The sequence below is a fragment of the Nanorana parkeri genome, unplaced genomic scaffold (genome assembly GCF_000935625.1).
Source record: "Nanorana parkeri isolate BGI_ZX_2015 unplaced genomic scaffold, ASM93562v1 scaffold365, whole genome shotgun sequence".
In the NCBI taxonomy this organism is placed as follows: Eukaryota; Metazoa; Chordata; class Amphibia; order Anura; family Dicroglossidae; genus Nanorana; species Nanorana parkeri.
The window spans coordinates 537,966-562,639 of NW_017306633.1; the positions used below are offsets into that span (position 1 = coordinate 537,966).

Genomic DNA, 24,674 nt, shown 5'->3' on the forward strand with positions numbered 1-24,674 from the left:
CTCCCCCCCCCAACCCCCCGGCACTGCATGGTTAACAGGAAGGCTGCCGAGGTCCCCAGCAAGCGTGGGACCTCAGGCAGCTGCTTGTTTAAAATTTTAGTGCCGGTGTTCTGTCGAGAACGCTGACCCAGTATCTGTGTTTATGTACAGACGGGATTAACGAGGAAACCGGTATTTATTTACAAAGTATTTGTTTGTAATGGTTAATTGTGACCGTTAATTATATGCCATCCATGGCAGTAAATGATGGGTGGCAGTAAATGTATTATTATCGGTCACAATTAACGATTTAAACGAAATACTTTGGGAATAAAAGCGGAGTGACAGCGTCTCCAGCCCTTTCGCACAGCCGCCCGTACATGCTGCGGGTGGCTGTGCGACAGGGAAGGAGCGGCACGATCGTGGGGGGGGGGCCCTCTACTTCCTTGCTGGGCCCCCACAAGTGGCAGAACGCTAGGGCCCAGTCGCAATTGCGACCGCTGCGACCCTGATAGTTCCGCCAGTGGTACTTGTAATAGAACATAGAATATCAGTAACATAACACTGGATAAAATCAACTCTGGATAAAATCACTCTCAGGACTTCTGCTGGAGAAGATAAGCAATCAAAAGGTAGTTTTAATAATACATTTTTGGTTACTTCTATTATCCTTTGTAAGTCTTGAGAGTGCCTATTTTATCCAGTGTTATATATGTATATATATATATATATTAGGGATGTCCTGATACCAATGCTAGCATCGGAATCGGGACCGATGCAAGGCATTTTCACAAGTACTTGTACTTACAAAGTTAAGTGAAAAAAGTGAAAAAATAATAAAATAAAAAAGTTAAAAATATTAACTAATTTAAAATGTAAAAAAATTAAAAAGGCGATAAAGTTAAAATAATAAAATAAATGGAAATTAAAAATGTTTACAAAGTAAATAAAAATTGAAAAAATTAAAACCAGCCCCGCTGCCCCATCATCTGCATGCGAATAAACGCGCATTGTTTTCAACCGCGATTGTGTGCATTAGAAAATAATGGCACTGGCAGCGCGATCGGCGGTGGTGTGCAATCCATGACCGCCTGGTCATCGTGCACCAAACTGAGCAGATGGCTGGGCGGTCACGGAATCGCACACCACCGCCGATCGCGTTGGCAGTGCCATTATTTTCTAATGGCACTCCATTTGCGCCAATCAGATCGCACGGTTTCCCACCGCAATACCGCCTGGGCGGTCCCACACGATCGCGGTAGAAAACATGAATAGGTTAAATGTTTCTTGGAGTATCTTGGAGCGGGCGCATGCGCAGTTCACATTTTCAGCCAGGACCCGAGGAGAGACACAGGGTAAGTATATGGACGTGTGCACCTGCATGCAGACACCATGGGACAGGAAGTGCCAGCAAGGACAGAGGAGTCAGCGCTGGATCGGAGTCCCGCCGCAGCGCTGGATCGGAGTCCCGCCGCAGCGCTGGAGGGACATCTGAAAATGACTGGAAACAAGAAGAAGATCAGATTAAGAAACATCATTTAAGGTAAGTGCTTTAATTAACATTGGGTGGTGGGAAAAAGATTTTTGACTTTAATGTCACTTTAAATCTTAAAAATGCATTTAAGTATCTTAACTATTAACAAAAATGTATCTTATTTGTGTATCACTCGGCTGTAGATCCTCAAATCATCTCTGAATTGGTGCTGACACTGTCCTTCCTTCTGGAGGGGGGCTACTTTTGTTCCCCATGGTCCCTGTGTGCGTTGTAAAGTAGCCACCGCTCCAAGCACGCTCCTGTGATGGACTAAAATTTCATGTTTATTTTACTAATTTGTATTGAGATTGTAGTCCATCATGGGCGGGTGCTTGGAGCGGTGGCTACTTTACAACGCACACAGGGACCATGGGGAACAAAAGTAGCCCCCCTCCAGAAGGAAGGACAGTGTCAGATCCAATTCAGAGATGATTTGAGGATCTACAGCCGAGTGATACACAAATAAGATATTTTTTTTTAATAGTTAATGTCATTAAATGCATTTTTTAAGGTTTAACTCCTGAGTTTAGTGTCACTTTAAATGAAAGTGTTCCTGTGTGGAGTTCAGCAGTGAAGCAGCAGCATGGATTTAGGATTCTGACAGCTCTAGTCACAATGGATCCCTTCCCCTGGGAATAGGAGGGACAGGTCCCTGTTACTTACTCTTATGCAGTACACTGACCGACCATTGATGTCCAGCAGTATCTGTATTCACACACATATGTAATGGTATCCTTGCTTCTCTCTTAATGCACATCGTGATCCATTTGCGATTGAACACACCATTTCCAGTGTAACACTATGATGAAGGGTATGCAATCCTGCCGCTGCACACCGGCTGGAATCCACATCATAAAAGTGATTTAAAGCATGCGCAGGATCGTAGTGTCTCCCTATGTATCATGATGTCTGTGTGCAGTGATGGAGGGGCACCAGGTGCAGCTGACAGACCATTCCTTGCAGTTATAATTGGCAGCAGATTGTGAGCCCTCCATCCTTCCTCTGCACAGACATCACTTCCAGACAGACCGCAGACCGTGCACGATCGCAAGCTAGCCCCCCACTGCACATTATATCGTGTTCCTGATCATCAAGCCTCTCAATGCTATCCGATTGCTCCTCCACTGCATGACTATAAAGCAATAAACAGGGTCATCTTCTCCCATTTCACCCCTTACCCCCCTCCACACCCCATTCATGTCTGCTCCCTACACCGTAGCGCAGCTCCCCACTCCATATGTCAGTCGCCTGACCGAGCTTCTACCTCTGCTGCCTTGAGTCCTGGGAATGGGCAGCCCCGCCCACTGTCATCAGGCCCCGCCCCTCCCGATGACACTGACTTTAAATCCCTTCTCGGCGTCTCATAGTATAACTCTGGAAACATGAATCACTCGGCAGGCACTCGCCGGAGAAGGGACAGCACCAGTCAGAACTGAGCCCATCGTGACAGCAGCAGAACCATCAGACACTTTAGAAGTGAATGTGATTGTCGGTTCTGGACAGGACCTGGACTCCAGTCTGCTGCAGCACCATCTGCACTGGGCTCCTCTATACAAATTCCTTTAGATGCCAGTGTGCCACAGCTTGCCCATGGGACTACTCCTGGCCAGTGTTATGTCTACTCCCAGCTGACTGCACCTCTGTCAATTTTGAACTTTTCTTCTGATTTCTTGGAGGGATCTCAGCAGCCTGTTGATAGACTCCAATCATGAATAATATCTCAGCGCAGAATGAATCAGCCCTGAATGCCACTATAGGGAATGGCACCGAAATGAACCAGTTCATACAGCCGCCCTGGCAGATAGCCCTCTGGGCTGTAGCCTATTCCATTATGGTCATCGTGTCTGTGGTGGGGAATATCATTGTCATGTGGATCATACTAGCCCACAAGAGAATGAGGACTGTCACCAACTATTTCCTGGTCAACTTGGCTTTCGCTGAAGCCTCCATGTCAGCCTTCAACACAGTCATCAACTTCACCTATGCCATCCACAACCAATGGTACTATGGGCTCATCTACTGCAAGTTCCACAACTTCTTCCCTATATCTGCCGTCTTCACCAGCATATACTCCATGACAGCCATTGCCCTGGAGAGGTGAGAACACTATCTATATTAAGTAGATATTACATGTAGATTTTATACAATTAGAGAGTCATAGAGCCTGATTTACTAAAGGCGTTTAGAATCTTCACACAACAAATTATGTAAATATTCCATCCAATCATTCAATCATATGAAAAGCAAATTCCTGTTTGCTTATTCCATCTGCACATGATTGGGTATTCACTGTGAACAGGAACTTGCTTGCACATGATTGGATAATGGAACTGAATATTCACACAATTTATGTGAAGACTTAAAAAAGAACTATGGGGTAAGTGTTTTTTCCTACTGACTCTGGGCATTAGTCAGATTACAATGTGACCCCCTCGATTTTGCTAAATTATCACAACTTCTTATGTATTAGAAATATATTTTGCCTGTCACTAGTATGTTTGAACACAGCACAGAAGGCAACACTCAGCCACATGTGTATCCACTTCCATCCCTTTATTAAACTATGTAGCCCTGTGTCCTCATGTCCTCGCAGGTATTTCAGTGGCACTGTTGCATTTTATTGTGATGGTTGCCTAGTGTGCATTGGAAGTGGAGGTTTTGAAAGGAGCTGGAAGGAAATTATTTTGCCAGGCTGTCAGCTTCAAGGTGCAGCATTGTGTGCGGAGGATTCATTTACACTGGCACATAGCAGAAGTGGTAGCACATTGGGGCATTGAGCTGGCAGAACATATGCCATGTACAGTGACAGATGAGGAAGGATCGGAGGGTTTATGTCAGGTGACTGACAGTCTGTCATCCAAGCTGCTTGTATGCACTGTCACAATGTTGCTAACATGATATGTGAACGATTTAAGTCATTTTTTGTATCTTGTTGATGCTACAAATCAATGAATTCAAATAAAAAGAGAAATATGAGATGATTCCAACACATAGAGAATAGGACAAATGTCCCTTAGTACTGACCGGCTATACTATAATACTATTTCTCTCCTTGTCTTGGATTTTTAAGTTACTTTTACCAACAAGTGGTTTTATACATGGCACAAAAAACCCCAAATGATATAAAAGAAATCTATGTAGGCTGCCACTGATTACCCTTCCTCCTGAAAATGCTGATTGCTTGGTTCTCATGCAGATCCAGAAGATTTTAATGTATCCAAATTGCTAACATGGACCAAGTATGCAGATAAGGAGTTCTCACTTCACTTGCTGCATACTTGCTCCAGGTCTGTGACTCATAAAAGCACTGAAACCAGAGACTACCAGGCAACTTGCATGCTAGACATCAATGGTGGCCCCATATTTTTCTCAGTAGAGGCTTCAGCTGTCACAGTTGATAATGATCCAAGGTCAACAGGAGCAGGAACAAGTGTGCCCAGTTTAGATACAATGGCAGAATAGCTTTGCTGGAAATGATTGGGAGATGTTGGCAGCTGCTTGGGGTTGATACAAGTGTGACATGTACAGGATGTTACATGATTGGTAAATAGCTAGCTGCATTGGGATTGATATGGACCCATTCATTATTGGATGCAGATTTTATAGAATGGTAAATGATACCTAAAAATGTCCTTGTCAATAATCCAATATTTGGATACAGTGGGATTATTCTTCAGTATAATTCCCGTTCAATGAGAAACACATTGTGTGAATTTATATTGTCAATGAACGCATCATCATGGGTAAGTGTTCAGTCACTTGTGTAAATGTGATTAGGGGATGGCTGCAAGATTTGTTTGTTGAGAGCTAATCCTTGGTTTGTAGTGAAGTCGGGTCCTGGGAATAGGGAAGGAGCATTCTGGAGCTTGTTGTTGTTCTATAGGGCAGATCGTATAGCAATAATGTGCAAAATGCAGTAACCCAGATTAACCAATGAAATGTCACCTTTTATCAGCCCATTCATATAAATGATTGGCGGCCAGTCATTATGCATTCTGCATTCTGCTATTTGCATTATTAAATAAGCTCACTTTTTGAGCTGCACTTACACAGTCTGGTCTGGGTATACTGCTGACTAAACTGGGATTGAACTGAGAGTTTGCTGTGTGGGAATCCATAGCATATAATACAGTCATAAATTCTTAAAAAGGAACTGGACGAGACCGATTAGTGGTGCTTTCCCAGATACAAACAGATTCTAGTGGAATCTGTCAGGACAGGATATAGGAGCTGCCATTGCTGACTTATTATTGCAGGTGACCGTTCCAGGACTATCTTCCTTATCCCTTACTACAGACCCATAAAATGCATGTGCATATTGGATTCCCCAACACTTAATATACACATGTGAGTTCCTTGTCAGTGATGCAAATGAAGATCACCAGCACTCGATGAATACTTGTAAATTCTTGTTTGTATTTATTTTAAAAGGTGCGTCACGTGCAAAAAACGTTTTGGGGCTACGCGGGGTCCCTTCATTGGGGTGACATAGTAACCCTGATGAAGGGACCCTGCGTGGTCCCGAAACTTTGGTTTTTGCACGTGACCCACCATTTAAAATAAATACAAAAAAATAATTTACAAGTATTCATTGAGTGCTGGTGATCTTCACTTGCATATAGACTTGGTATTGCACGGCGCCATCCGTGATCATCACTGCGAGCACCGCCATTTACTGTATGGTCCTAAACGCTGTAAGGAGTGCAGGGGATACATCTGGACACTTTCTTGTCAGTGACTCTTCAAGTAGTGAAGCCAGCACTAGGATGTTGGCCATGGACCATGTGCTTTCAAAAACAAGTCATCACTTCCGTATTTTCTACCCTGATGTCTTCCTTCTTATTTGTACCCTTGCGTCTCGTGCCCTATGGAACAGTCGCTGTACAATAAGAGTTTTTGTGTCTGGTGTAGGCTGACATTCCTTCAGAATACCTCGTTTTATTATCAATCCAACTGAACATTTTTAAAGCTTCAGTATTATGAGGATATTGGATAGTAAGCATGTAATGTGTGGCACTGGTGAGTACATGCAGCATCATAAGATACAGAAATGCCGTCGGATGTTCTGCAACCAGGCAGAGCGTGCCGATAATTACCTGTGTGTGTATTTAATTCATCCTCTCTCAGCTGAACAGTGTAAGAGATTGTTGTCTGGATACAATATGGAGCCATGACTGTGAATGAAACTAACAGGCTTACTTCATAAGACAAAGAACAATATGAAAAGAGCTGAACTCCAAAAACAACCAACCAGAATCAAAGATAACTCTGAATAGCAGAGAGCTCCGATTAAAGTGATATTAAAATCAAAAGGGTTTATAAGCTAATTCATATGCTGATGAAATCATTTACAATGGAAGCTGCTCCTTGATGTTAAAACATTTTACAGGGTTATTCACAAAAGGGTGAAGAGTTTGGAGAAGTCCGGAGAAGGGAACAATCTAGGACAACATAGCTGATTTGGAAAAAATTCTCCAATTCAGTTCACTTTCCGGTTCGGCTATGTTGCCCTAGATTGTTCACTTCTCCTGCCTTCTCCAAACTCTTCACCCTTTGGCGAATAACCTTGTTAGTTTCCTGCAGAATCAACTGGTCCCCTGAGCACTGGCCCTGATATCCTGTTTTAGGGTGGCTCCTTTCCCTTGCAGGGTCCTATGGAGTCGCCCTAGTATATGCTAGTAAACTGTGTGTCTCCATGGATAGGCACAGCAAGGCAACCATTCCCATCCTTCCCTCCCCTCACTACTCCTCCCTCCTTCTTCCTCCCTTCTTTAAGCTAGTAGATGGATGGGCTTCTGAAGATTGTTCTGTCTCTTACGATCTTGTACTGGACAGGATATTCAGTGAAGCCGAGCTGAGAGAGTTGGAGCTGTTCTGAAGCATGATGACTGTAAGTGCTTGGGCAAAAATATAAAGAAATACTTTGCTGGCCAATGTATATTTGTTTGATCCGGATTTATTATTGAAAAAAAGTTTTAGTATTTAATACTACTTGAAGACAATTTCGTGAAATGTCTGGCTTTAGCACAGATGTAGTGTTTTGCTGGAGAGCATCATGACTGCGAGTGAGACTTGCAGGCTTATTTCACAAGGCAAATAGCAATGTGCAAAGAGCTGTAGCCCATCAACAACCAACCAGTATTCCTATGTCATAGATATAACTTCACTAAGCTCATTTTTAATTGGTTACCATGAACTACAGTTCTTTACATATCATCAGTCATTATCAGTTTGCATTGCCATAATAAAGTGACACTAAACTCAGAAGTTAAACCTTAAAAATGCATTCAAGTACCTTACAGAATATTAAAATGTATCTTATTTGTGTATCAGTCGGCTGTAGATCCTCAAATCATGTCTGAATTGGTGCTGACACTGCCCGTCCTTCTAGAGGGTGGTTACTTTTGTTCCCCATGGTCCCTGTTTGTTGTAACGTAATCACCGCTCCAAGCTCATTCCCATGATGGACTACAATCTCATGTTTAGTTTACTAATTTGTATTGAGATTGTAGTCCATCACAGGAGTAAGCTTGGAGCGGTGGCTACTTTACAACACACACAGGGACCATGGGGAACAAAAGTAGCCACCCCCCAGAAGGAAGGACAGTGTCAGCACCAATTCAGAGATGATTTGAGGATCTACAGCCGAGTGATACACAAATAAGATATATTTTTGTTAATAGTTCCAGTACTTGAATGTATCTTCAAGATTTAACTTCCAAGTTTAGGGTCACTTTAAGAAAGCCTAATGATATTCTATGTTGTGAAAGCAACTAAGACATGGGACATTTTCTCAAGGGCAAGCCAATGTAAATACCCATTCAGGCTAAAGAGATGTCAGAACCACAGATGTCCTTCTCACTTGACTAGGCATTTGAAGAGAAAACAGGTTTGCTGAGGTTGGATTTACATTGCTCCAGGGTGTTTGATGTAGACACAAGCTCTAGGAAAGGCTTCATAGGTACACTCACAGCTCAACCTGCTTGGTGCTCAGCTTTTCATCTTGGCATTGCTGTTGGGCACCTAGGTATCCCAGTTCCCTTTGCCGGTAATCACCTGAGAACCCCTTTTTCTTTACCAAATTTTTATTATGAGAAGATAACATTAGAATACAGGCTGGGTACAAGAGTACAATGTTAAATGACGTGAGATCAATAAATGAATGAGTAGGATAGGCCCAAGGCTACACGTGTAAACCATTTGGTAGAATACTTTGCAATGCATTGGTTTCCCCATAGATGAGAACAATGTTTCTCAACCTTTTTTCAGCCATGTCACCCATTCAAAGGATGCAAAAATCTTGAGGCAATCCAGTCAAAAATGTAAAAACCATAAATGTAAAAAAATGGCATGTGGTCCTTCCAAAATTCATACCAGACACTTATCCTAGATTGGGGTCTAGTATAGATTTTTAAGGGGGGAGACTGTGCAAAAACACAAAAAAAGTGGGGTTCTCCGTTTCACATCAGAGTCCCCCCGTCACATCAGAGCCCCCCTTTCACATAAGAATCTTTAACATAAGATTTACATCAGGAACCCCCATTCACTTTTGAAGCCCCTCCTTTCACATCAGAGTCAGATGTCACCCCCTCTCAAATACAAATTCCCACTTTAACATTTGGAGCCCCCTTCCTTTAAAAAGCATCTTCCTTTCACATCAGAGCCCCTTCTTTCACGTTAGCAGGCATCTTCACATCAGAAGCCCCCCTTTCGCATCAGAATCCCCCTTTTAACATCAGACTACACCTTTTCATCAGGAGCCCCCCTTCACTTTAGATGGCCTCTCCTTTCACATCAGACTCCCACTCTTTCACATTAGGAGCCCACTTCACATCAGAGGCAAGGCTCTGTGTGAAAATTTCAAGGCACCCCTGAAGAAACCAGAAGACACCCCAGAGTGCCATGGCACCCTGGTTGAGAAAGGCTGGGTTAGATTGTGGTCTGTAGTCAATAATCCAATTTTTACACCTGTTTGTAATGCACTTGCTTTAAGTTCCTAACTGTCTTTTGCATACAGACTGGATAAGGGTATGGATCCATGGCTGCCAGTCTTATTCTAACATACCTTGGACCCTTGAATCTAATAGGAGATGCAGCATACAGAAAGGCAGGGACTTATACTTCAAATGCTTGAGGAAGCACCTTCCCTCTGAACAGATAAGGTGCCTTATGAGCTCTGGCTGCAATGGATTACAGATTAAGGCAAAATTGACGTATTTTCTGGTTTTAGCACAAATGCAATATTTTTGGATAGGATTACCAAATAACAAATCACTTTCATTTTGTACCTGGAACGTCTCTTCAGTAAATCAATTACATCATTCTTCACGTGTGAAAGCACAAAGGTTCCTTTAGACGTGAGACCACTGCTGCTCCCTCAAGCTCATTTTAGCTAGATTGAGTGATTATCCTCAAGCCTATGGATGCCATAAGTCAGCACTAGTTACCTGAGATTGAGTGATCTCGGGGGAAATAAGGAACAGTCATGCAGGGTAATCCAACTGATTACTGTTATTTCCCTAGTCAGTTCTCCTGCTGCCTACAATTACACAACTTCCATTCTTAGGCAATCTGAGAGTGCTGGAAAATGGAATGAACCTTTAGTAGCCCACATACAGTATGTCCAGCCATGCCTATATGACCAACCTATAAGTTATTTTTACTGTATGAGGTTGGTTAAGTGATGTTCCCTGATCTTATGGCATAGATCCTAGCAATAGTTGAAAACAAGGCTGGACAAAGCCCAGGAGTCAGGTAGCCAACTCTCCTTAAAATGTACACCTGGCTCCCAAATTTTAAGGTTTCCTCTAGTTGTTGTCAATGGAACTAGCTCCTAAAAGAAAAAACTGTTGGCTCCTAGATTGGACAGACTGGCTCCTGAATTCTATATTAACGTATCCACTCCTAGTTTAAAGGGAGCTGTACCTGCCGGAAGCAATTGTACCTGGTGTTAGAAGTATGTGTAAACTTTGTGCAAGTTTGTGTAGAAGCTAGACCCTTGTTGAGGAACTATGGCAGGAGATATCCCTGATTTGTAGAACCTTAATCCTCTGTGATCAGATACCTCTGCTTCTGAGTGTATAATCAACTGGTCATTTGTACTTATGGAATCTTTTGCTATTAGGAAAAGAACTAGATTTGATCAAAACTATGCAAAAACTAGTCATTGTGACTAAGAACTATACCCAATGTCTATCCATGGGGCTGCACAGTGGCTTAGTGGTTTGCACTTCTGCCTTGTAGCACTGGGGATCCCTGGTTCAACTCCTGGTCAGGACACTATCTGCATGTAGTTTGCATGTTCTCCCTCTGCTTATGTGGGTTTCCTCCAGGTATTCCGGTTTCCTCCCACACTCCAAAGGCATGCTAGAAGACTTATTGGCTCCTGTCTAAATTGGCTATGTATGTGAGATATGGACCTTAGAGTGTAAGCTCCTTGAGGGCAGGGACTGATCCGAATGTGATTTATGTAAAGCGCTGCAAAAATAAACAGACCCAGAGAGACTGAGTGGAGGGGCTAAATGACTGGGGGGAGGAATAGTCCCGGGAGAAGGAGTTAAAAATAAAATGGGAATTGCTGTGCTTCCCTGATTGGACGTTGGGGTCAGGTGTCCGGGAGGAGCCACATGGGTAGGAACTGCAAGGGCTGAGGGACGTCCTTTCTGGAAAATCGACGGAAGAAGCCGGTTGTCTCACCCTCCCTCCCTGAATTTTGTGGTTCTGCTGGTTGCAGGGGTCTTTTTCTGTCACTGCAGCTTGGCAGATTAGGGGGTCTTTGGGGTGTCGGAATAGCGGAGTTAATTACACAAATGGGGGGCCATCAGCTAGTATGGGTGCTTCCCCCTGTTGGTGTCAGGATTTGTAGGTGGCGGGACTTGGCCACTTGGAACTTGGAAGTAGTAATTGTCCTCGAGCTGGTTGGGGTGCAGCTGGGGACATGGGTGGAGTTTTATGATAGGCCTTATTTGGGCTGCTGGGCACCCAAAGACCCTTTCTCAGATCAACAGTCGTTTAGAGTATTTATTTGTATATTATTTGGTTTATTACTTATAGTTATTGTTAAAGTTGGTTTGCTTAATAAAAGAGCTGCTGTGGCCGTTAAAATCCATGTCGCGCAGTCTGTGTGTTTATTGGGGTTTTTTAACAGAGGGAAGAAATCGACGAATCCATCCGTCATGTCAGTGCTACATACATACCTGTAATAAGTTACAAATAAACATTGTATCTGTCTTGTTCATTACCATCTGCTAAAGTGGACAACACCTAATATTGGTCTGTAAGAGCATTGTCCTCTGTGCATGAGAGTATTCCTGGAATCTCCATTTGGTTCCCTTCCTTACATCCTACTCTGCAGTCTACATCCTATATTATAAGTATAAGCAATAAACTGCAGTACTAACCATTGGTGGACTCTGCAACTAATTGCATATAATTAATATACAGGGACTAGAAGCATTGAGTAAATGTAAAGAGTTGTATATGTAGGTAACGCCTGGGGTTTCCCTTTACCGTACATGGCACTTTACAAAGTTATAATCTACAGACAAAGGCTAAGTGCAAAATTCAGGTCACATAGGATATAAAAAGTTATTTAAACATAATTACAATCTAGTCTGCTAATTATTAAACTGTCTGCCTATGCAATTTACTTTATCAGTAGCAATATGAAATTCAAAGCTTAACTCTGGGATAGGCAAATATTGTCTAAATACAAGAGCCATGCGTATTCTTCCTTCAATCTTGGTGAGCTTTGTGTATTGCTTGCAGATCTGTGCAGTAATCCAGTGGGAATGTTTACAGGAGTTCCTGTATTAAGACCAGTTACTGCTACTTTCTCTCTTTGTGCGGGGTGACTGGTTTTGTATTCGCCCCCTCCTGTAGATTGTAATATTAATTTCTTAATAAATAATCATTGGAAATCTTTACCACAACCTGTCCGTATATCTCCCACCCTGACTGCCTTTAGGCGATCCCTAGGGACTCATCTCTTCAGGAAAGCCTATCCCACCTCAACCTAACCATCACATTCTCAAACAATTCATCCCCACACAGCTACCTCCTCATGCATCACTTGTCCCTCCCTTTTAGATTGTAGGCCCTCAGGGGCAGGGCCCTCCTTACCATCTTGTCTTGAATTGTATTGTGATTGTAATGTCTTCCTTTTATTGTAAAGCGCTGCGGAAACTGTTGGTGCTATATAAATCCTGTATAATAATAATAATTGGAGTGCAAAGTGGAAAAGGGGAGACCCCACCCGTTGTTTGATGGCTACTACACTACTACTATCTGGTATGAGATAGTGTGGAGGGTGATTTAGCTTCGGATGAAGTGACTCTTTAATCCATGTGTTCATGTACAGCACTATATTATGACCAGGATCTAGGTCTGAGTCAAATGGCGTTAGTTTTGGTAACCTTATATAGTTCGCTTTATATAGTTCGCTTTGCGAGTGTGTCCAGAAGCTAATGTTTCTAGTTAAAGTTGGCCTTTTAATAACTTTACAAATCTGCATACATTGCCAACATATAACGCTATACAATATTTTTCAAGAAAGCTATACCTTTTATCAATAAAAAGCAGTGCTTGAGCTCCAGGCAAGATAGGTGTCCGACATTTGTGAACACAGCACAGACAACAGGCTTTTTATGATTGTATCATCTCTGAGCCAGCTCCCGGAAGCAGGTCTCTGAATGGGCGCGCATGCCATATGGATATGCATGCCCCTGTGAATGAGCCCTTAAAGTAGCTTCTGTAAATCTGCAGAATGGATGTTATCTGTAAAGCTCTATGAACCTCAGGTTTTGATAAGTCAGATAAAGTACTATTTTTCAGAAGGCGTTTTCCATTTTAATAGCTGCAATATGCTTTCCTCTGCATCTGTGCTGGGAACATTCCAATATCCTCTGACTAGAACGACTCTCTGCTGCCTGTACTGACAACTGAAGCTTTCCAATTTCTCTTAGGTGATGTGAGCTCTGCTTACTGAGCGTCTTATGTGGTTTTCACTCTGCTCTAATAAATAAACTTCATAAGAAGACAAGTGATGAGGTTTGAGCGGATTATATAACCCATGCAATGTGCTGCCTTTTTCCTGTGCAGTCGATTTTTGGGTGCACACACTAAAGCAGTATCGCCCAACCTTTTGTCACTTATGTACCCCCTGGAAGCTATTGTACCCCTAAAGGCTTTTTTTTTGCATATCACTAGATTATTTAACAGACATCATCTGGCTTCAATAACAATGTACTGCCTTAAATCTCAGAAATACCGTGTAATGTTCCTCTCTGACTCCAGCAGGAACATTCTAATGGGGGAAATTTATCACAACTGGAGCAGACAAAATCGGAAGCAGATGTGCATGGCCACCAATCAGCTTCTCTCTTTCATTTTCTGAACTGAACAAACTGAAGAGAATTGGCTGATTGGTTGCCATGCACAGCTGCTCCAGATTTTGTCTGCTCCAGTTTTGATAAATGCCCCTCTATCTGTCTAGTCTCCTCTCCAGGCTCATCCTTGGTGAGCTTCTCTCCAGTCTCCAGTCTTTTCCCTAGGTCTAGAGGGCATTTGGCCCTCAGCGGGTACTTTTTGGAGGGACACCTGGCTCTGGCGAGCACTAGACAGAATGATGTGGCAGTGCAGTGATCACACACTGGCTCCCAAATAAGTCCTGCAGCGTGTCGGGAAGCTATTGTGTGTAGAGTGCTGTAGTGCACAATGTGGCCCAGGAATTTGGGGCAGGCCACTGCTGCAGAAACTCAAGGGACTTGCAAAATGCTTGGTGTGGCAGCATGCTGCCAGTGGATGGAACCTAAAGCAGAACTCAAAAATGTTCTTAACCCTTGCAGTGGGGCTACCCCCACACTACAAGGGTTAAGTACTAATTTTTGTCTAGGTGCTAAAAAAAAAAAAACGTATACTCCCCCAAACAGTGGAGCCAGCTGGCTCTTACTCCCTAAAGCCTGTCTCCTTCTCCGCTGCAGGGATGGTATTTCCCTCAGCGTCCACACAATTTATACACTGTGTACAGAATGTGACGACTCAAGGATCCTTAGACTGCTGCAGAGGTGGGGGAGTGAGGCAGAACGGACCGGTCTAAAGGTGCCCATACACTTTACAACCATCGCAAGACTTCTGTCTTGCGATGGTTGTAAGCTAATTAAAAGCTTGTACGATCTGCCCATCTTGGACCGGCAGATCGTACTTGCGATCATCGAAAGCCCGCCCTGCTGAGGGGCGGGCTTCTGATGACCACAATGCTGAACGGGCAGTGTGCGCATGCGCACACCGGCCTGTTCCGCAGTTGTCGAACGAGCAGGCTAGAAACCCGCCGACAATCGTACGATTCTCGGCGGGTTTTCTAGCATGCTGGTTCGACAAAAGACGTGCGACCGTACAGTATAAACGGTTGCACGCCTTCCATACACATTGCGATTATCGTACGATCGCGGGATTTCCCGCAATTATCTTACAATAATCGCAAGGTGTATGGGCACCTTTAGAGCAACCTGGCTCAGAGGATCAGGTGAGTATAAAATTTTTTTTAGCACCTAGACAAAAACGAGCACTTAACCCTTGCAGTACGCAGGTAGCCCCACTGCAAGGGTCAAGAAAATTTTTGCCCGGAGCTCTGCTTTAAGCAGGAGAAGGGTGATTCTTGCGGCAAAAAAAGCACTCCCCTGTCCTTTGTTTTATTATCAGGCTTGTATACTGCCATCTGATCTAAGCTGTCTGTGAGAGAAGACCAAGTGCCTATAGAAGAGCGACCTGTGCCCACATATCTGCTGATAGCCCGTTGGGGCTAGTAGCTCCTGAATAACTGGAAGGCAGGTTGGTCTTGCCTGGTTTAAGCAGAACCTTGTGTAGCAGCAAGCAGAATCTTGTGTGTGTGCATCTGTGCTTGAAAGATAAGCAGCCACTCTTATTAGGAACAGGAGCTGCTCTGCCTGTGTGAGTGCTCATGTATAATGTACTTTTTACTGGATTCCTGACAACTGCTTGTTGGAAATAAAATATGGTGCTCCTATATGAAGCCTTGTCAGGTATGCTTCTGCAGTGCTGAACTTAAAGGGATGCTGTCACCTTGTCTGTAACTGTGTCTTTGCAAACGGGGCTCTGACCCACTGATACTCACCTCGCTCGCACTCCCCTTCTACCCCTTCATATGTTGGAGCTGGTGACAATACCTGGTATTTCCAGGTATGGGGGAGAATATAACCTCCTCCCATGTGGCAGTGCTCTAGTTTTTAATCCAATTGCTATATGAAAGAACACATCCCTGGGATCCCTTTAGATGTGCCTCCTTCTACCTGCTGGCCACTGGGCACTCCAGACTTAAACTGAGCAGTCTGCTGATTGCAGACAAATCTAAAGGAATGCCGAGATGTCTTCTTTGATATAAAGCTGGGGAACAAAACGATGGCAGTAAAAACGAAAAGATGTGAAAGAGGGGGCCATGATGATTGAGGTCATTCAGACAGGAAGTAAAGGTGGGAATAAGGTGGATGCTGCAGCTTCAAAGGGTTATATTGTGGAGCTGCAAGTTTACAGGTAATTGAGAGTATTCAGTTTCAACATAGGAGAGGAGTTGGTAATAGTTTTGGGGAAAAAAGTTAAAGGCTAAGTTCATCTTCTGCAAAAATTAAAGAAATGCATATTTGGTAATATAAAAAAAAATATGCATTTCTTTTTTTTTTTGCATTCAAGACTGGAAAGCATTACAACGGTGATCACTCGATCAGAACTGCAGAGCTCAGGCTTCTGCACATTCTCATACTGGCAGGGCTCCGTACTGATGTACAGAGTATCAGTTAGGAGAGATGGGACGGGAATAAGGACAGCTCTACCGCATCTAACCAGAGAGAGGACGGCTGGATGCTGTATGTGATGATTTAATCCAGTTTGAAGTCCAGCTGTCCTTCCCCCACCTCTCCTAACTGAAGCTCCATACTTCAGTACTGAGCTCTGCCTGGGAGAGAATGTGCAGAAGCCTTTCTCGAGCCTTTCTTTTTTGCAGCCCTGATCGAGTGATCACAGTTGCAATGCTTTCCAGGCTTGAATGCAAAAATTAAAGAAGAGCATATTTTTTGCTATATTATTAAATATGCATTTCTTTAATTTTTGCAAAAGGTGAACTTAAAAGGCCAGAGTTCAGCTATAGGTGCTTCTGCTTTGAATTTCAAGGATGTATTGCTCCACAATACCTACAGTTGCAGAGGCCAGTGAGAGCTTACTTTAAAGTTAATTTGCTGCTTACTTAGAATATTTAAATACTTGAATGTCAATAGGCTGACCACAGGTGAACTTTGGAACACTTTATTCTATAAAGAGTACCAATGTGGAGACTCAGAGGGCACAAGAGAAGGGGGAAGCATAAAGCAAAACTCTGGTTAGAAATATTATTAACTCTTGCAGTAGAGCTACCACCGCACTGCAAGGGTTAAGTGCTTGTTTTTGCCTAGGGATGAAAATACAAAAAGTTATACTAACCTGATACACTGAGCTCTTAAACCCATCCCTGGAGCCTCTCTATCCCTCCGCTGAAGCTGTCTAAGGTCCCTGAGTCATCACATTCTATATACAGTGTAAAGGATGTGAGGACGCGGAGGGACATACCATCGCTGGAGTGTAGGAGCAGAGAGGTTGGAGGGAGAGAGCTGTCACAGCTGGCTGGCTCGGAGGATTGGGTGAGTATCATTTTGTTATTTTTTGACCCTAGGCAAAAACAAGCACTTCACCCTTGCAGTGTGTGGGTAGCCCCACTGCAAGGGTTAACTTAATACAATTTTTAACCAAGCTTTTCTTTAATATTTACAGTGGGAGATATGCATACAACTTCAGCTACCGATTAACCTTTCAATTATTCTGAAATGCGGTTTGCACTCACTGTAATACCGATATGTATTACAGTATATGTAATGTTTTACATATATATGTAAAATTGTGTATATGTTTTTGTTATCATATACATACGTATGCATATGAAAAAAAAAAATATTTTGTTTTTTATCATATGCACAATTTAAATTGCCCAGGCTTGTAACAGGTGAAATAATTATTACCCTGTTCATTAGATAATGTCTGGTCCATGGCATTTGATGCTGTGTGCTGACTACCTGTAAATAAATATATTACATTACACCATTTATAATGTTCATAATGAGCTTGCCATAGATCCATTCTACTGTATTAAAGTTTCACAAAAATATTAATGCAGCACAGCTATAAAATCTAATCAAATATTTGCAGGACAATGATCCACCTAGATGGTTCATAAATGCAATGTATGCACAGCCACAGAGAAACATCTATATTAGCAGAGAGGACAGGCTGTCTGTGACAATATTCTCTGTAGATCTATGCCTCACTTATTCCCTTTAACTAATGAAATTGGTCTTTTTACACGAACTGGTCTCCGGAGGGAGGAATGTTTAACCCCTGGACACAGGGGAATGGCTGGCCACTCAGCCAAAACACAAAACAAATCTTTCATCCTGTTTGTTTTCAGTACATAATTAGCCCACACCTCATTTATTACTATGATAAGGGGAACACTTCCTTGTTAACACTTTGTCAGCTCTTTTTTTTTCTACAAGTTTACATTGGCATTTTGTGGTTGAAGAATCAATGATGGTGTTTGTTGAAATGTTGTACTAATGTCTCTCGTTAAAGATCCAAGTATGATCTGTCTTTTCTTCTCTCCATGCCATCTCTCCCCCTTTCCTTCTTCCCCCCCCTCTTTCTCCTTCTCTGTTACTTTTCTGTTCTCTCCCTTCCACTATCTTTCACTTTTCTTTCCTCACTATGGCTCTTCTTTCTAACATTTCTTTCTGTCTTCCTTCCTCAATTGCTGTCTCCCTTTCAGTTAACTCTACTTATTTTGTTCTCCTCTCTCTCTTTATCCTCTCTCTCCCTGTTCTCTCTCTCTCTTCTCTCTCTGTCACACACTCTCTCACTCCTCTATCTTTCTATCTATCCTCTCTTCTTTTCTCTCTTTCCCTCTCTTTTAATCCTCTCTCTATCCTCCCTCGTCTCTTAGCTTCCCACTCTCTCTCTTTACTCCACTCTCTCTTCATTTCAGGTTCCCTGCTCTCTATTCTGCATTCCCTTGTCTATGTCTATCTCCTCACTTTAATCTCTCTCTTCTTTCTATTCTTGTTCTCTCTCTCTCTTCGTTCTGTTTTTGTTTTCTCCCTCACTTCATTTTCTTCTCTCTCTTCTTTCTGTTCTCTCTCTCGCTTTGTTTTCCTCTCTCTCTCTCTCTCTCTTTTCATTTTCTTCTTTCTGTTCTGCCACTCACTCTCTCCTACCTTCTCTTGTTCTCCCTCTCTCCCCCCGTCTCTTCTCTGCCTCTTATCACGTTCTCTACCTTTTCCTCTTTAGTATGCCCCTCTTATATTGTATGTTTAGGAACATAAGCTATAAATATTTAATGTCATTAAACAGCTGGCTTTAATACGAGCTATGCAAATTGGCTTGCAGCTTAACTCTTAAACAACCATATTATCCCTAACTGAGATCCATAGCTGAGAGCCAAAAACTAGTTAGGGCATGACATGTTAGTGTCTCCTTTTTATTAATACAAACATTGGTTTTATTTGCCTAATCTCCATTAATTTCTAAGGCTCTGCTTGACATATCACAGCTCTATCCCAGGGTTTATGACTGTGCAGTTTGGCTAGATACAATGTTGCACACTAAGTTTAATATATTTATTTGAATACTGCGTGCTTAAAGTGGACCTTTACCCTCCATTGGCTAAAAATCACATCAGCATGCAGCTCTGCATGTTGATATGAAATCATCTTACATTCATTAATTAAACATATTTTCATTTTACTTACAATTATTGTTTTCTACTTCCTGTTTCTCTTTGGTAAAAGTGATGTAATGTGCCCAAGCGTTGCATATTGGAAAGATTGCATCAGCAGAGCATTGCTGGGAAATCTCATCTGTAATCTCATGAGATCTCAGGGAAAGACATTTTCCTCCCCTGAGATCATGAGCATGGTCACATGTCCTGGTCACATGTGCCAGAGTTTCAGGAAGTAAAGGGAGATGGATTATCTGCCCCTAGTAAAAATGGCCACTGTGAGAAGAATGGGGAGGAAAAGAAAAACAAGGTATGCAAAGAGTTAAAAGACAGTGTTTGTGGATTGCCATTGTTGAACATTTCTAAAATGCCTTTGTTGTTATTTTATAGATATGGGTAAAGTTCCTTTTTAAACCCTAAGAGGGCCCGAATGCCACCCCCTCATTTCTGACAAGCCCTGCACTCTACTGCATTCTAAGTGATACAAAAGGGATTTTTTATTTGACTTTCCCATTGCACATGCTTACTCTTCCATTGATTTAATTATATTAAAGCTGAACTCCGAGCTTATTTTTTTTGTCATTAATACAAAAGTATTTTCTTACCATTCAGCAATTTTCCATGTTTTTCTATATATCAGAAAAAGGGCACTGTCCCTGTTTTTCTTTTTAGTAAGACCTGTGGCCACTATTCCCCAGCCACTGGTCTTTTAACGGCTTGTATAGTTTCTTTTATACTGAATGGTGACATAATTATGTCACCGATTGCTGTAGTGGGAGGGACCGGGAGTTTCAGACTCCCAGTCTAATCCAACCATTAAAATTGTGTCATTTGATTGACAAACCAGGAGACTTCTGGTCTCCTTAGCATTTAGGATCCACTGCCAGATAAAAAACAGGGTGAAGTAGACCAATGATAACATTGGACCACACTGAAGACACCTAGAAAAAAGGTACAGTATGTATATTGATTGGTGGGCCAATGGGGAAGGCAGCAGGACAAATTTTGAGGGTCTAAGTCCTGAGTTGGGCTTTAAACAGTTTAAGGTAGGCATACCAGTGTTTACAGGTGCCCCAGTGCCCAAATGCCCTACGAATGAACAGGTAGGCATAACAGGTGCAGGAGAGCATTACATTTATGGGTAGGAGTGCCAGTTTATGCAGGTATCTCAGTGCAAACATTCCCTACATTGCCCACTAAGGGCAGCAACAGACCTAATGCAGCCTCATCTAAGCCTGTATCCCTGGCATGGAGCTTTCTTTGTTATAACCAACAGTTGGGACCTGAAAACATGCATGCAAAATACTCTTTAGGAAATGCTCCACTGGGGAAGTTCGGGATGGAGAAAGATCTGGTGGTCCATATAGCAAAAGCATACAATGCCAAGCTGCAGCTAGCAAAGTGAGTAAAATATAACCTGCATTAAAAAAAGCATATTTGCAAAAGATAAAAACATAATTCTACTTTTTAAAATACTGGTTCGCCCACATCTTGAGTATACGGATCAGCTTGGGTGATCAATCCTCAGAAAGGACGTCCTTGAACTAAAGAAAGTTTGAAGAAGGGCAGCAGAGTTAATACAGGGGATGGAGGGCCTCTTGTTCTCCTTAGAGAAGAGATGCCTAAGATTATTGATGGGCCCAACAGGCCTGAGTTTGGTTCGAATTTGAACCTTAGAACACCCAAAAGGTTTGAATTCAAACTCGAACTCAATGCAAGCCAATGGGGGTAGAACTTTCAAAAACAATTGTCCCCTTTAAGAGGCCTTATATGCAAGTTATTGCCCATAAAAGGTGTATGGGGATCCGGGTACTGCTCTGGGGGACAGGAATCAATGAAAAGAATATACAGTTTTTAAAGGAGCAGTGATTTTAACATCACTTAAAGGGTAACAATAAAAAATAAAAATTCCTTTAAATATTGTGCCTGGGGGGCCCTTTAACCTGCCTGTAAAGTGGCAAATCTGTACGATGTCTAGAACCTGCTGCAGCAAAACGGACATTTCTAAAGAAAAAAAAATGACATTTTGTTTTTTTAATTCTTAAAGCGTGCAGTTCCCCCTCCCTAACAATGCCAGACCCCTTAGGTCTAATTGGAATGTTAGGAGGGACCAATTTTTTTATTTTTAAAGCGTGGGGTTCTCCCTAAAAGTCATACCAGACCCTTAAGGTCTGGTATGAATATTTAAGAGGGACCCTGTGTAAAAAAACATTTTTTAAAAAGGTGCGGGGTTCCCCCTTAAATTAATACCAGGCCCTTAAGGTCTGGTTGGAATATTGAGGAGGAGCACCATAGAAAAAAAAAATGTGTGGGATAACCCCTTAAAGTCATAAAAGGCCCTTAAGGTCTAGTAGGAGTTTTAAGGAGGAAGCCCACCCCCCAAAAATGGGGGGGGGAGTGGGGTACCCCCTAATATTCCCAACCAGACCTTGATCCAAGCATAGGCCTAGCAGGGTCGGAAAGGGGGGGGGGATGAGCGAGCACCCCCCTCCCTCCTATACCTGGCCACATGCCATTGGCACTGGGAGGGTGCTTTTCCAGGGTCTTGTGGGGGTCTGCAGGGGGGCGTATTCACATCAGGGTACCCCTTTAATAAAGTGGCACACAGATGTCACCCCCTTTGTGAATGAGTAAGGGCTACTTGTACTACCCATTCACTAAAGGGTTAAATAAAATTGTAAATAAAAAGTCCAGACTTTTAACAAAAAACTTTATTTGGAAAAAAACAAAAGGCATGTTTTTCACGTCTTTTATTTAAAAAAAAAAAAATTGGTCCACCGACGTAATCCAACATCCAGCGTTCTCCACGACGACGACTCGACAAAATAAAAAATAAAAAAAATTTCAAAAGGAAGAATTTTTTTTTTTTTTTAAAACGACGACCGCCGTCCTGTTCACTCGCGACGAACACCCGCCGCATAATGGAATTTTGACAGATGCCGGTAACATATAAACATTTGGGCGAAGCTAGCAGTGATAGCTAGCTCTGCCCAAATGTTTACAGTTTTAACAGGGTGAGCCATGATTGGGCAGAGTCATCATTACTTTGCCCAATCGTGGCTCTCACTGTTCTCTGTGCCCTGATTGGGCAAAGTCTTGCAACAGACCTGTGGTCAGGTGCAAGCCTTTAGCCAATTAGGGCTACACAAGGCGCATTGCGTTGTGGTGCGCTCAGTGGTCGAACAGGCCGCCGAACGCCCTTATAGTGCGTGTGTTCGACTCAAACATCAAGCCCAACCCTACCTAAGATATGATTGCATTACTCAACAATACTACAGTATAGGGAATAAACTGTTTAAACTAAGAACTCTGACGATGACATGTGAACACATCAAGAAGTAGGACGAGATGCAGAATAATTGCAGACTTGATAAGACATAAGTAATCTCACCACTCTAGCTGTGGTGTGGGTTCAAATCCCATCATGCCTCTGGGAGTCATGCCTGTGGCTGTCAGAGTCTTGCAATGCTTCATGGGACTTATAGTTTTACATCAGCTGGAGTAAGTGGCTTAAGGCATTTTCTACTGTCAGAGCAATACAAATGTGGAATTTCCCTTTGCGGTCAGTTGTATCAGCTGAAAGCATTGATAACTTCAAAAACAGTTTTCTAGTTTACAGAATGTACAGGGATATGGGAGCTGTTAGTGACATGTAGGGTTGCCACCTTTTCTTCAAGCGTAACCCGAGCACTCTTAACGACACGCCAATATTTTTTTGGGGGGAGAATGAGTTGTGGCTTATTCATATGTAAATAGCGACTATTTTCAATAGGGGGCCAGTAGCCCCTATCTTAATTTTGGTTGCCCCTGTCTGCCTGACATCTTGTGTCCGGGTTTCTGCTGCCACGAAACCCGGACACAGCATTCAAAACCCGGACTGTCCGGGTGAATCCTGGACAGGTGGCAACCCTAGTGACATGTGTATACACACTAGACATGTGCGATTCGGTTTGTTCCGAAATTCGTTTCGGACGAATTTTTAGAAATTCGGAGATTCGGATGCATCCGAATTCCGAATTCCAGCTAAGACTAATGCAAATGAATCCGAAATTCCCGATTTTTCGTTATTGGACGAATTTCGTTGCAGCAAAATGACATTCGGAGGAAAAAAATGACAACATTTTACCTCTACAACACATCTGTGCTTAGAGTAGTGGTTAGAGGACAGGCTTGCCATTGCTAAGGTCCCAGGTTCAAATCCAGGGCTAGTGAACTAATGTTTAAAACATTTTTTTTTCCTTTGCTTTTGAATTGGCATTCTCCTAACATTCCTACCAGACCTAAAGGGTCTGGTATGAATTGGGGGGAACCTCAGGCTTTTTTTTTCATCTTCTGCAGACTGTCATTTTTGTTCCCCCTAATGTGATTTTGACGAATTTCATTATTGGACAAATTCTGTTGCAGCAAAATATTTTTTTTTTTTTTTTACAGTCTGCAGAAGAAAAAAAAAAGCGTAAGGTTTCCCCCCAATTCATACCAGACCAAAAAAACAGTCAATTTTTTACTATTACTTTAAAAAAAAATAAAAAAAAAATGGCTCCATCAATGTAATCCAGAGTCAGGATTAGGATGCAGGACCCCCGCCGATCCGCCGAAATAAAAAAGGTCCCGCCGCAGACGACCACCCGACGAAAACCAGAAGAAAAAAAAAAGACATTCAGTCTGTCTCAACAGATGGGCAGAGCGAGCCATGACGTCACAGCTCGCTCTGCCCATTTGACATTCTCAGCTGTCAAATGCTACATATTGCATTCATATATATCAACTGCTTCTATGCTTAAAGTACAGAGGCTATAGAGTAGCGGTTAGAGTACAGGCTTGCCATTGCTAAGGTCCCAGGTTCAAATCCAGGGCAAGTCAAGTAATATTTAAAGTGTTTGTTTTTCCTAAACGAATTTCGTCCGAAACTAATTTAATTTCGGACCCGAAAAACGAAACTAAACTAAACAAATTTTTTTGGTTTGTTTCAAAATTAAACTAAACTACACAAATTTTTTTTGTTTTGTTTCAAAACGAAACTAAATGAATTTTTTGCTGGTGCACATGTCTACACACACATATATTGGTGTTAAGCACACCTATTGGTGTTGAATATAGTTTGAACATCTATGGAACTGTGTCTTTCTTACCAACCATGAACTGTGATCATACATGATGGTTAATAGGAGAATAATGTAGCACACCATTTGTAGAACTCGCGGAACGTAGACTGTGTTTAAACAACACATGCAATGTGTACTATATACTGTATATGCCTGTTATTATAAATAACAATGTTAGTGGGAAATTTGCAGCAACTCACAATATACTTCATAGCCTTGAGGTCCCTTTGTTTGTGTTTAAACTGGAATC

At 42.4% G+C, this 24,674-nt stretch overlaps 1 protein-coding gene across 2 annotated transcripts in view; it reads left to right on the plus strand.

Annotated features, from left to right (window-relative positions):
• Positions 1–3,016: 3,016 nt before the first annotated feature.
• The window catches only part of LOC108788967 (substance-P receptor), a 211,047-nt gene continuing 189,389 nt past the window's right edge, over positions 3,017–24,674 (plus strand). Inside the window, exon 1 of one of the 2 annotated variants that reach the window (XM_018558876.1) lies at positions 3,017–3,610. In XM_018558876.1, coding sequence (XP_018414378.1) covers positions 3,222–3,610 — 389 coding nt within the window. In that variant the 5' untranslated portion in view covers positions 3,017–3,221. The remainder of the gene's footprint in view (positions 3,611–24,674) is intronic. The other variant, XM_018558877.1, reaches the window with a different exon arrangement.